The sequence below is a fragment of the Gavialis gangeticus genome, unplaced genomic scaffold (assembly GCF_001723915.1).
Source record: "Gavialis gangeticus isolate Ggan-Ray unplaced genomic scaffold, GavGan_comp1, whole genome shotgun sequence".
Classification (NCBI taxonomy): Eukaryota; Metazoa; Chordata; order Crocodylia; family Gavialidae; genus Gavialis; species Gavialis gangeticus.
In genome coordinates, this window is record NW_017729025.1 from 7,720,455 (window position 1) to 7,731,950 (window position 11,496).

The 11,496-nt window shown below is 51.4% G+C and overlaps 1 protein-coding gene across 1 annotated transcript in view; it reads left to right on the forward strand.

The window, feature by feature from the left end:
• TRIM9 (tripartite motif containing 9) overlaps positions 1 to 11,496 on the forward strand; it is a gene marked incomplete at its 5' end in the record, with an annotated part of 188,271 nt that overhangs the window by 134,556 nt on the left and 42,219 nt on the right. The window contains 3 exons of the mRNA XM_019519875.1: positions 4,145 to 4,255; positions 5,735 to 5,888; positions 8,705 to 8,862. Coding sequence (XP_019375420.1) covers positions 4,145 to 4,255; positions 5,735 to 5,888; positions 8,705 to 8,862 — 423 coding nt within the window. The remainder of the gene's footprint in view (positions 1 to 4,144; positions 4,256 to 5,734; positions 5,889 to 8,704; positions 8,863 to 11,496) is intronic.

The following is an 11,496-nucleotide window of genomic DNA, read 5'->3' on the forward strand; positions in this document are numbered from 1 at the left end:
CTTAGCTGCCAGCCTCTGCTGTAACTCAACATATTAAGTTCACTTGGGTTGTAGCAATGAACAGTGAATTAATTTTTCCCAGCAGTGACAGGGAATCAGTGAGGACAACACTCCGGTGTGCACTTACATCGCTGTAGCTCGGGAAACCAACTTGCCTGCATTGTAGTCTTGCCTTAAAGCAGTGCTTCTCAACCTTAGATTCAAGGCGCCCCTTGGGAAATCCCAGCTCTTAGTTTTCACTCATTTTTGACTACAGAAAAATACGAGCGCAATTATTTTGTTGCAAAGAACTCAGAAAGCCCACAGCAGGGGTGAATGGTTTCAACACTAGGAAGTCCCAGATGAAACATCTGGGTGTGCCTTGTGAATCCTGTTTGCATACCTCCCCGTGCCAACGTCGCACGGCACCCTGCAGCACCCTTGAAAGGATCTCCAGGCACCTCCGGGGGCTGCAGCAGCTTGAGAATCAAGAGCAAGCCATTGCTATTGCACTACATGCTTCCACAGGGTATAACCCAGCCGGCATGTACTGCTTTGGTGGGCAGGAAGAGATTTAAAAACAATGAATGAGCTCCCCCTTCCGGCTTTTCTGTAGCAAATGCACCAATTAACTAATTCCAGAGCTGTGCCTATGCCGATTAACATCCTTAAAATTGCTGGTCCAGCCTGAACCCGATTCTCTTCTTCTTTTGAAGTTCATGCTGGGTTGAGTCTTCCAGCAAATGGAATATAACATTTTCCTAACAAGAAGAATAAAATGGCGAGTCCATAAGCAGTGAGAGCTGCATGGAGAAATATTGGTGGGCAGCCCTTTAATGCATTTGTGTGGAAAGGGGTATGCCAGCCTGAGTTATATGACATTTTGCAGTCTACTAGATAATTAAGGAGCGGGGATTGAGTTATAATTGAGTAACACAGGATCTTGCTGATTGTGCTGAGTGAGCCATTGCACACCCTTGAAACTAAGGTTCATTTTGATGCCGGAAAGTAGAGCTTGCATGTCTTCACCTGGAAGTCCCAGTTTACCAACACAGGTGCTTGGGTGATCCATCTCACCTGCCATCAAATGAGGCTGCCTAGCCAAAGACGGCTACTTGGATACTGCTCTTTAGTCAGGTTCCTGGCTGATAAATCATAGATACATCGCTATTGTGAGGCAACAGTGAATGTCAAACCATGAACTCAGGAGTTATTCACCTCCATTTATTGCAGTATTTCAACTAAGCTGTAGCTGCTGATGCTGTTGGAAGGGTGGTGATTTATCATCTGCGTAATGCATTAAATAAATGTGACCTATGGGATTGCTTAGCTTAATTGAGTCCAGCCAATTTTACAGAGCTGTAGGCTCTTCCATACCTGCTGTTGACATGTTCACCCAAAGTGTAAAATTGCCTTCTCTGATCTGTGCTACAAATCTCCTATCTCCGGTACAAGTCTGCTGTGTGCACTGTACCTGGAATTTCCATTGACGTCATTTGAAGATCAGGACTCTGAATGAATGCAAAATATTCAGCCTGGATCCAGCCCTATGGGTAAGAGATTGGCAGTGCAAATCAGGGAAAGATTTTTTGCTTAGATGTACCAGCCATTAGCATGTACGGTGTCTCACCGATTTAAAAAAATCCCATCTTTCCCATCTTGGGTTTAAGCCAATTTCCAGAACCCACCATTAGAAGAGACCAGAGAAACCCAGGTTATGAAACAGTTGCATTATTGTAATGACTCGGTGGTCTGAATTATTGAAAAGTTATTATGGGAAGCCTTTGGGGTTGCACATGGTTGTTAACACACCAGTTATCAGAGCTGAACTCGATGATGCATACAAATGGCTGCTAGGGTCCCAGGTAAACTATTGCATTCGCTCCTTTGGATTCAGGAACCAGAGCTAGGAAGTTTTTCCACTTCCGGGGGGTGTCCTGCAAACATGTCCTGGAGAGCCACAGCCAAAGGTGCAGAAGGACCTGCACTCCTGAGGGAGCGTGTTCACTGCCCACGTGCCCTGCCAGGTTTCCTGCATTCTTGCTGCTCAATATAGGCCATGATGTACTACTTGATCTGCTGTCTAGATCTGTGGATTAGCTGGGCAGAAACGGGTTACCCCCATTCTCGTTAACTGCTAGCACTGGGGTTGTATCCTGCAAATGCAAACCCTATATCCTGCAAACTGGGAAACCCATGCCCTCAGTTCCAGCATACTGCAGAACTGAATGCTTGATGAAGTGGTGATCATCAGTAAGCCCAAGGAGGTGGAGAAAAGAAGAAGTAGCCCCTAAGCTATGGGAAGGAGGTTCCTTCCATTCCCTGGCTGAGATTTGACTAAGGCTAGGCCTGACCCTCAGCTGGCATATGCTGGGGCATTGCTGACATCTGCAGCACTGGGCTGATACCCGTTTATTGAGGCTGCAGGGCCTTGGAAATCCCCTGCAAGCAGGTTACCCAGCCTGCTGGCTTTTGCAGGCAGGCTTTGCTCCCCAAGGAGCTCCTCAGCCCATCCTTCAAATATCACAATCCTTATGTAACCCGGGCGGTGCTCCAAGAGGTACCCCCTCTCCAGTCGAAGGGATCAAAGCAGGTGCACAAGCGCTGTGGGAGGTGTAGGGACTCTTCTCCCCCTATAGAGCAGAGCCAGACCACCAATGGGGACTTAACCATATACCTTTTAATACTGGGAACATAACAGGCATAAATCGGAGGGTATAGTGGACACTACAATGCCCCAAGGTTAGACACTTACAATCATTGTGTTTTATAATTTTGTTAACCCTGTTTTTTGTCAAACAGCAGAACAAACAATACGGGTTGGCAAAATATAAAAAGGCACAAAATGTCAAATGACAAGGAAATATAGGGCCTTGGTACCTGGAGGAGGAGAAAGGAGGGAAAACACAATGGCCCCTTTCCACTGCAAGATTTGTTTTTTGTTAGCTCACTCACCCCAAGTCATTCCAGCTGGGACTTGAACCCAGATCTCCCCCATGGTAGGTAGGCACACTACCACACAGCCACCACTGGTGGCAGTATGCCAGCCTGTGAGGGGTCTCAACCTTCCCAGAGCCCTGGCCTCACGTCGAGCTGCCTGGCCTCTGATTGGAGGAGCTGGAAGCAGAGCTGGGAACCTCTCAGGTCACTGCTCAGATCCTGGCTGGAGCGGGGGAGCCTCTCCTGCTGGCTGCAGCCTTTCCCAGGGATCCTGGAGCCCAGTGGGGATCCTCTCCTGCCAGCCGCACGCCGCACTGCTGAGGGTCCCACTGCTGCCTGTAGGTCCTGCTCTTTCAGGCTGTTCTGGGGCACTGCCCCTGCCCTGCTAGCTCAGCTCTTGCCAGCTCTGTGAAGCTCCTTCCTTGTCGTCCCTCACTGGTCTCTCCTGAGTCAGCCCACGCTGCCCCTTTTATCCCCCTCCAGGTGACCCAAGGGGCCAATCAGGGGACACGGAGGGTGAGTCTCTGGTGTCTGATTGGTGCGGAAAGGGAATCCCAGGTCCTCCAAGCATCTTTTGCCCTTTCAAACCCCTGGGCCAGGTCACTGCCAGCCAGCCCGTCACACTTAAGTTACCGGGTAAGCAGACCAAACCCTTCTGCCTCGGCCCAGGCACTGGAGGACAAATCCTTTTGTTCTGGAGGATGAATCCTTTAGCTCTGGCTCCCAGCCCAGCAGCCTGACCCCTTCCAGCATCTGAACTCACCACTTGCTTCCTCCTCCTGCTTATTCTTCTGGGAGCTTTTATAGCTCCTAGCAGGACACTCCATGTCCATCCAAATACCCTACAGCTGGGCTGTCTCAACGGTGCTACCCGGTGCTTCTTGCACAGACAGACCATCCCGTTACATCTCTTTAACAAGAGCTCTGCAGCAAGCCTCCCTGCCTGCCATGGCGGGGGCCCTTGGAGCCCCACCGTTGCAGTGGTGTATGTGCACAGAGGCATCTCACAGTGGATCTCATTAGGGACAGGAGTGATGTGGACCCCTCTGTGCCCTTCCCTCCCTCTGGCCTGTCTTTCTTTTGCTCCTCTCTGTTTCTGCCCCCTGATCTTCCCTGTCAGATCATGGGCACATGCCCCTTAGCAATGAAGGGGCAGGGGGAGGCCCTGGGAGTCTCCCAGCTTCCAGCTCCCCGTGGAAACGCTCTTCTCCTCGTCTCTCCCCAGGTGGTCCGGGACCAGATCTCCCACTGCACGGTCAAGCTGCGCCAGACCACGGGCCTGATGGAGTACTGCCTGGAGGTCATCAAGGAGAACGACCCCAGCGGGTTCCTACAGGTTGGTGTGGGGGGATCTGCACTTCCAGGGGCTTTTTGACTTACCCACAGCTGAGAGAGTGCAGGGCCAGGGACCCAGGGAGGCAAGGGCAGATACAGGTCTGAATCTTTAGGCCACTCAGTTTCTATTGTTGTCACAGAATGGGGCAGGCCACTTAGGGATTTCTGCAGGCATCATTTCTCTTCATCATTAGGCACTACAAGAAAACAGAGGTTAAGCAATGCCTTGTCTGGACTTCTTTAAGCAGCACGTCCCACTCTTCCCAGCCACCAGCCACAGACAGAGGGTGTCAGGGACAAGGCGGAGGCAGGAGATATGGCCAAAGATCTCCTGCTCCCTATGGGGTTTGACTGGCAGCCCCCGCATGAGGGGGGCAAGGTGGGGGGGGTGTTATCTGCGGGCACCAGGGCCCAAAACAGCCCCAGGGAATGGGAACGTGCAGGGTTGGGTCCAATATAGAAGGGGAGACTTTCTTCCTTCCAATTTTTCCTGTAGAGTAGCAGACATCCTTCTTATTGCTGTGACTTCATTTAGAGACCTGGTGCCCAAAGCTTGCCTGTGCCCATCCCAACTACGCAGCTGGTCCAGTAAAAGACAGCACCCACACAATTTCTTGCCTCTCACAACAATAGTTAGAAGTTTCCTTCCTATTTGTCAGCCAATCCAGCTGTGCCGGCGCTCAGGGGCTAGCCACCCATCCACTGCTGTGTGAGCAGGACCCCACTCGGTGTGAGATGGGTAGATCTGGCAGTACAGGCTGAGTGAGGGGGCAGCAGTGCCTGCTAGGGGTTGGATCCTGATTCATACTCACGTTAAATAATACCTTACTTTACACATCATATCAGCGGGACAGTGTGAGCAGTAAGCAACTACTCCTGGCGAGAAAGGACCTCAGAAGCTGGCCCTTGGTAAGAAGATCATTATACAGAAATCAGGAGCTGAATGCAAGATGCAGAAGCAAGCAGTAGAGAGGAAATAGGAAGTAAAGGCCTGAGACCAGGGCACGATTCTTCATCCTGTGGTTTATAAAAGGCTCTGAGTGAAGAGTTTTACAGCAGATGATGTTGTGTCCTAGGGAGTAAGGAGGACGCTTGCAATCCTCCAGATAAGGGCTCAGGTGGTGGGTCAGTCACAAGCACAGTCCTGGAGTATGGGAATCAGCTCTGTCTCCCAGATGAGTCCAGGCATTGGGTTGGCACAGGAGGCTCCAGATTAGGGGTGGTTCACCTAACAAACCATCTCCTGATACACGATATGATTCTGCTGGGAGGAACTTACACATTTAAGCCTTCAGGGAAAGGCATCTCTAGAGCCCTTGGGGTGCTCTGAAGCCATTGGCACAACTTGCACTACTCCAAAGCAGTGGGCATGCCCCATCCCTCGTGACTTACCGCAGCACCACTGCAGCTCCTTCCAGTGCACGCCGCCCATCCCGTGGTGACACATGGTAGCTGAGGCTGCACTTTCTATTGCCATCAGATTTCCGATGCGCTCATCAGAAGAGTGCACCTAACCGAGGACCAGTGGGGGAAGGGGACGCTGACACCACGGATGACCACGGACTTTGACCTGAACCTGGACAGCGCGCCACTGCTGCAGTCCATCCACCAGCTCGACTTCGTGCAGATGAAAGGTGAGCGCCTGTCCTCGGCACATGTAGGAAATAGCCCTCAATTCGCACTTGCCACAAAGCCTCCTTCCAGGCTAAAATCAGGACGTGCCAGGGGGCAACCAATGGGGGGCACTATCCATTTCCTTAAAAGCAAGAAGGGAGAAGGGTGGGGTGAAGCTCAGGAAAAGCCCTGGGGTTCAGGGGTGTGCTGGAGAAGGGAGCGTGATGTAACGGGACCCTGAGGGTACAAACTCCCCATGAGATGAAATCCACAATTACAGGACAGCTAAAATTTGAGGATTAAAAAAGACCCAACTCCAAGAATTAGGAAAAACATGACTCTCCTCTGGACTCTCTCAGGTTTCTTCACATCCTTTTAAATTGTGGAGCCCAGAACTGGATGCAGTACTCCAGCTGCGGCCTCACCAAGGCCGAGCACAGCGGGAGGATGACATCCTGGGATCTGCTAGAGAAGCATCTCTGGATGCAAGCCAGAGATTTGCTCACTTTGCCGGCTGCAACATCACACTGGTGGCTCATATTCATCCTGTGGTCAATCATGACCCCCAAGTCCCTTTCGGGCATGCTGCTAGCAAGCGTAGCACTGCCGAGCCTATAAGCATGCTGTGGGGTTTTCTTTCCAAGGTGGAGTACCTTGCATTTTTCACCATTGAAGGCCATCAGGTTTTCATCTGCCCATTTTCCAAGCCTGTCAAGGTTGGCCTGGATCACCATCCTGTCCTCAGGTGTGGACGCCTTTCCCCAAAGTATTGTCATCGGCGAACTTGGCCAGTCCCCTTCTGACACCAATGTCCACATCATTAATGAAGGTGTTCAAAAGTGTAGGCCCAAGAACAGAGCCTTGGATCCTTCCCACACCATCCAGATAGCAGAGTGCAGTTAGCCAGGGCACACTCAGCCCCTTTGCAACCCAGCCATTAACCCATCCTCTGCCAGAGCAAAACCCATCTAAAACCCCCCACTTTCAACATATCACATCCAAACATAATACGCCCACATAACTGTAGCAACTGTGAAAGATGGGACTGGCTACGACCTCCTAGTCCGGTGGCAGGAAAGCTGCAGGAGATGAACAGGGAGGGCAGGATGTCAAAGGAAACCATGTGGCATAGTCAAGATCAGGCCTACCTTGGTCCTGGGGCTCAAACACAAAACCACCCAGCCTCCCTCCTTCCTGGCGTGGCCTGTCCCAAGGGAGAGTCATGGGGGGACATGCCTGCTACTGCCTTAGGAATAATTGTGAGCCCACGGTGCCAACACAGACCACTTCCCCATGGGGCTGGTCACCAAAGAGGCTTCCCCTGCCTTTAACCAAGCCCTTGGCTTCAGAGGGAATTAGGCGTAGAACTGAGGAGAGTACCACAGAGAATTGCCACACACTTGTGCACACACACACGTGAACACACACGTGCACATGGGTGCTTGCATGACTCAGACAATGCCCTGCCTGTCTCTCATACAAAGGTCTCTCCTGAAAGTGCATCCTTCATACCAGGTTTCTTGAGTATATCTGATATCTTTTATTAGACCAACTCAAATAGTTGGAAAAAATTCTTCTCTGCAAGCTTTTGGGTATAAATACCCTTCGTCAGGCTGAGGAAGCACCTGCAGTTGGTCTGTGCTCTAATAAAAGAGATCAGATTTACCCAAGAACCTTGTCTGCTGATGTGCTGAGACCAGCACGGCTACAGCCCTCAAACAAGTGCTTATATTTGCCTGTGCCCGAGCCACTTCCCTTCTCAAGATAGGCCGGAGCTATTCACCCGCAGCAAAAAATTGCATCACCTGAGTCAGCCGGCTTCTTTTTTTCCCCTTCTCTTTTTCCTGGAATTTTTGGGTTTTCATCTTTCATTTTAATTTCCCCCTGATTACGTACTGTCCGTGTGTACAACTAGCCACGCGGTGGTGTGCCGCTGATAGCTCTCATTAATTCACCGGGAGCAGAGATCCGTCACAACCTGCAAGCAATTTCCGACATGTCGTCTCTCCGGAAATTGAAAGAAGATGCTAATTGGCCCTGACTCAGAAAAGCATTATTGGCTGGAGTCCTGCTTTACACCTGTTGGCTTTTTGGCACGTATTAAACTAGGGGCCCAGATCTCCACTTCAAGACCAGCCCCATAGGACTTGACCCCCCCCAGGCTTCATTCCTTCCTTGATGGATTGCCTTACACCAGTCATTAACACCCAATAACAGACACTTCAGCAAGGAGACACAAAAAGCTCTTAAACATTTGCTGCTTCAGCCACAGCAAGGATTTGAAATAATGGCCCTGCCATTACTTATCGTATTTTATCTCAATGGCATTAATTGGTACCTGTGCATCTAGTAGAGCAGCCAAAAGCACTTCCATGGTCCTTCATTAGCTGCACCATCATTTTCAGCACTTTTAACAGAGAAGTGCAAGGCTCAGCTCAGGTCACCCGAGAAGGGCTGAGCACTTAGCTTGCACACAAGTCAGCAAGCTCCCACCTTCCTTTAACAATGTAGCCTAAAGTGTGATGTTTAATTAGGGAGAAAGGAGGGGTATTGCTGTGTTTTCACACTCGTCCTAAATTGAGAGGAGAGGAAGTTAAAAGAAAATAAGGGAACAAAGTGAAGCCGAGCCTGACTCTGGAGAGCATCTCAGGAAGGCAATTTCATGAGACTGACTCCAGTGTCTGGCACAGGGTGGGTTCCCAGAGGAGGGATCCAGCCTTTGCACGTGGCATGAAACGTGCACGTGTGGATGTGGGTTGCCACAGTTCGGATGCTCGCGACTCACCCAATTCCCGCTCTGGTCGCAGAAGCCAGAGTTACACTAATTTGTGCTTAGCTTCCTCTCCAGTGCCGGCGCCCCCGATCCTGCAGCTGGAAGAGTGTTGCACGCACAACAACAGCGCCACCCTGTCCTGGAAGCAGCCGCCCTTGTCAATGGTGCAGGTGGAAGGATACATCCTGGAGCTGGATGACGGGAACGGCGGGCAGTTCAGGGTAAGTCCCAGCCGCCTTTGCAGAGCACGCCATGCAGAGGAATGGGAGTGCCTTTCTGATGGTGCCTGGTGTGGCTGCTTTTGTTCTCCTTGCACGAGTGAAAAGACACAAGGCAGTCGAGAATCGGGCCAGGATCGCGGGTATGGCATTTACTCCTGCCCGAGTTCAGCTGTCTGTGGATCTGGACTGAGTCTCTGCCTGTCCGGTAACAGGTCCTGTCCTCCTTCCTCTCAGGTATATCTGTACTGTGATGGGGTTGAGGCAGGGATGTCTGGGGAGGGTCTCTGGCCCGTGCTGTGCAGGTCAGACTGGATGACTGGAACAGTCTGTTTGAGCCTTCAACTCTACAAGGATGGAAAACATAGTGACTAGCTTTGGAGCTACATAGCGACTAGCTTATCCCTCACCCATTGCTGCTGGGACAAGGTAGAAACAAGGCTGAGGCTATTGAAACCCTAGAGCACCTCTGTTACAAGACTAGGAATAACCCGATTATTACACAGACCTTCGCGGGGCTACATGCAAGGGGCAGTGGTGACAGCAGGACCCTTTAGGGACAGTGTTAAAGGCCATTTGTACACGACACTTTAAAGAGGGTTTAAAGTGGGTTAAATGCCTTTTGCACCGCTTTAATGGGTGTACACGACACGGGGATTTACTTTGCCCTAAACAGAAAACACCGCTTCAATTTAGAGAGAATGAAACAGATCAGGCAGGGTGCACAGGGCAGGGAGCAGAAAGCAGAGCAGCCAATCAGCCAGGGAGCAGAACAACAGATTATACGGGAAGCACAGGGCAGGGAGCAGAAAGCAGAGCAGTGGATCAGGCAGGGGAAAGGGATTGGTGTGGCACTCAGGGAGGGTTCACGGCTGATTTGTGGCATGCCTGCAAAGTGTCCTAGCTTATCCATGATGGCTGATTTGAGCTAACGTGGGTAACAGTGCCAGAGAACAGGCAATGCCAAGGGTTTTAGCACATCCATGCTCCGTGCCCGAGCTCCTGGAGAGCCCATCCCTCTGGCTGCCAGCCCATGTGAAAGCCCATGCCGCCACGTCTTCGCTGCCCCCATTTGGTTTGCCACATAGCAAAGCTTTCTGGTTCATCCCTCCACTCTCCACTTCAGGCACCAAATCCCCTTCTCTTCTTCGCCCGGCAGACTCCCCGCTGCATCTGAAGACACTGGGTTACCGGCTGGCCAGCAAGCAGCCCTGCAGGCAGGGAGCACAGCGGGAGCAGGCTCAGAGCTGGGCACCAGTGTCTTTTTCCTTGGGAATTTAGCATCCATCCAGGCTCTGTAACGACTCACCCCCTTCCCTGCTGTTCACAGATGACTTCCCAAATCCACCTGGGCTTTACATATTCACGAGGGTCAAGTCCTCTGCTGGCGACAGGATCCTGTTTAACTCCTTTTCTTCCCTGTTGTCAGGTGTCATTAAAGTGTGGGACTCATGGCCACCAGATGCAGTGGACGCTGCCAGCTTAGCCAGATTTGAAAAGGGAGTGAAGGCGTCCTTGGAGGAAAGGGGCATCAGTCGCTATTGAGCCGGGGAGTGAGGGGCACTGCCTGTGCATCAGAGCTTCCTAGCCCTGCAGTGCTGGAGGCTGCAAGTGGGAGAGGAACAGCGGGAAAAACCCTGCTCAGACCCAGCTCACCCTCCCTTTCAGCATCCGCTCTCTGCCCGTGTGACACAGGAGATGGGGCAGGATGGTCAGACCTAATAAATGGCAGTTTTTATGCTCTTATGAGTGCAGAAGTCAGCTCCAAGTGAGTGCCTGATTGCTGAGGATCAGCTCTGGGGCAGGCTATTTGCGTAGATCTGACTACTTCAGCTCCCAGTCATGCAAGCACAAGTCAGCTTACCCACACCAGGGCAGCGGGATCAGGGAATCCCACCGCAAAACCCCAAGAAGAGGTCACCATGCAGTTCCCCAACCTCCCCCTTGTTCCTCCCAATACCTTGGTGCCCAGGAAACAGCTGCCCAGCTCTGGGCTGAGTGCTTTTCTCGTGTTAGTCTATTTCTTGATGAAACCTATGACTTGTGAATGAAAAGAGCTCACTCCAGGCCCTTTGTAAATGTTGCTTCAAGGCATGAATAGTCCTTGATTGCTGGGGAAGGCATGCAGTTGGCTGTCCCGCTGGCAGCAAGAGGCGTTGGAGGCTTAGGGGCTTCTCTCAGTTGCTGTAATTATGCAATTAAAATGCAATTTTTCTCTGATCCAACATGCTGATAATTATGCCCCCCATATATTCATAACTCTTCAGAGTAGGCCCAGGGAGGCAGCCGAGCACGTTTCCTGAACCTGAGCTGGAAAACATTTTGCCAGAAAGAATCAGAGCAGATAAATGGGAGAAGGGGCCAGAGGAGACAGACAGGATACCGCGGCACTTAGCTGCGCGCCTGTCCCATGCTGGCGGCAGCTGTTCCCCAGCAGGTCTCAAGTGGCTGTAGCGCGCATTCCTATGGATCTGGTTCCCGGCTCTTCCCCCATCCTGCTTGCTTCCTCCTGCCATGTGCTCACCCTTTTTACTACACACAGCTCTGCAAGCCATAGCTCCTAGCGTTACTGCATAAATAGGGCCAGATCTGCTGGGCTCAATCCCATTTGCATTGCTTCAGTAGTAGAGAAGGGAA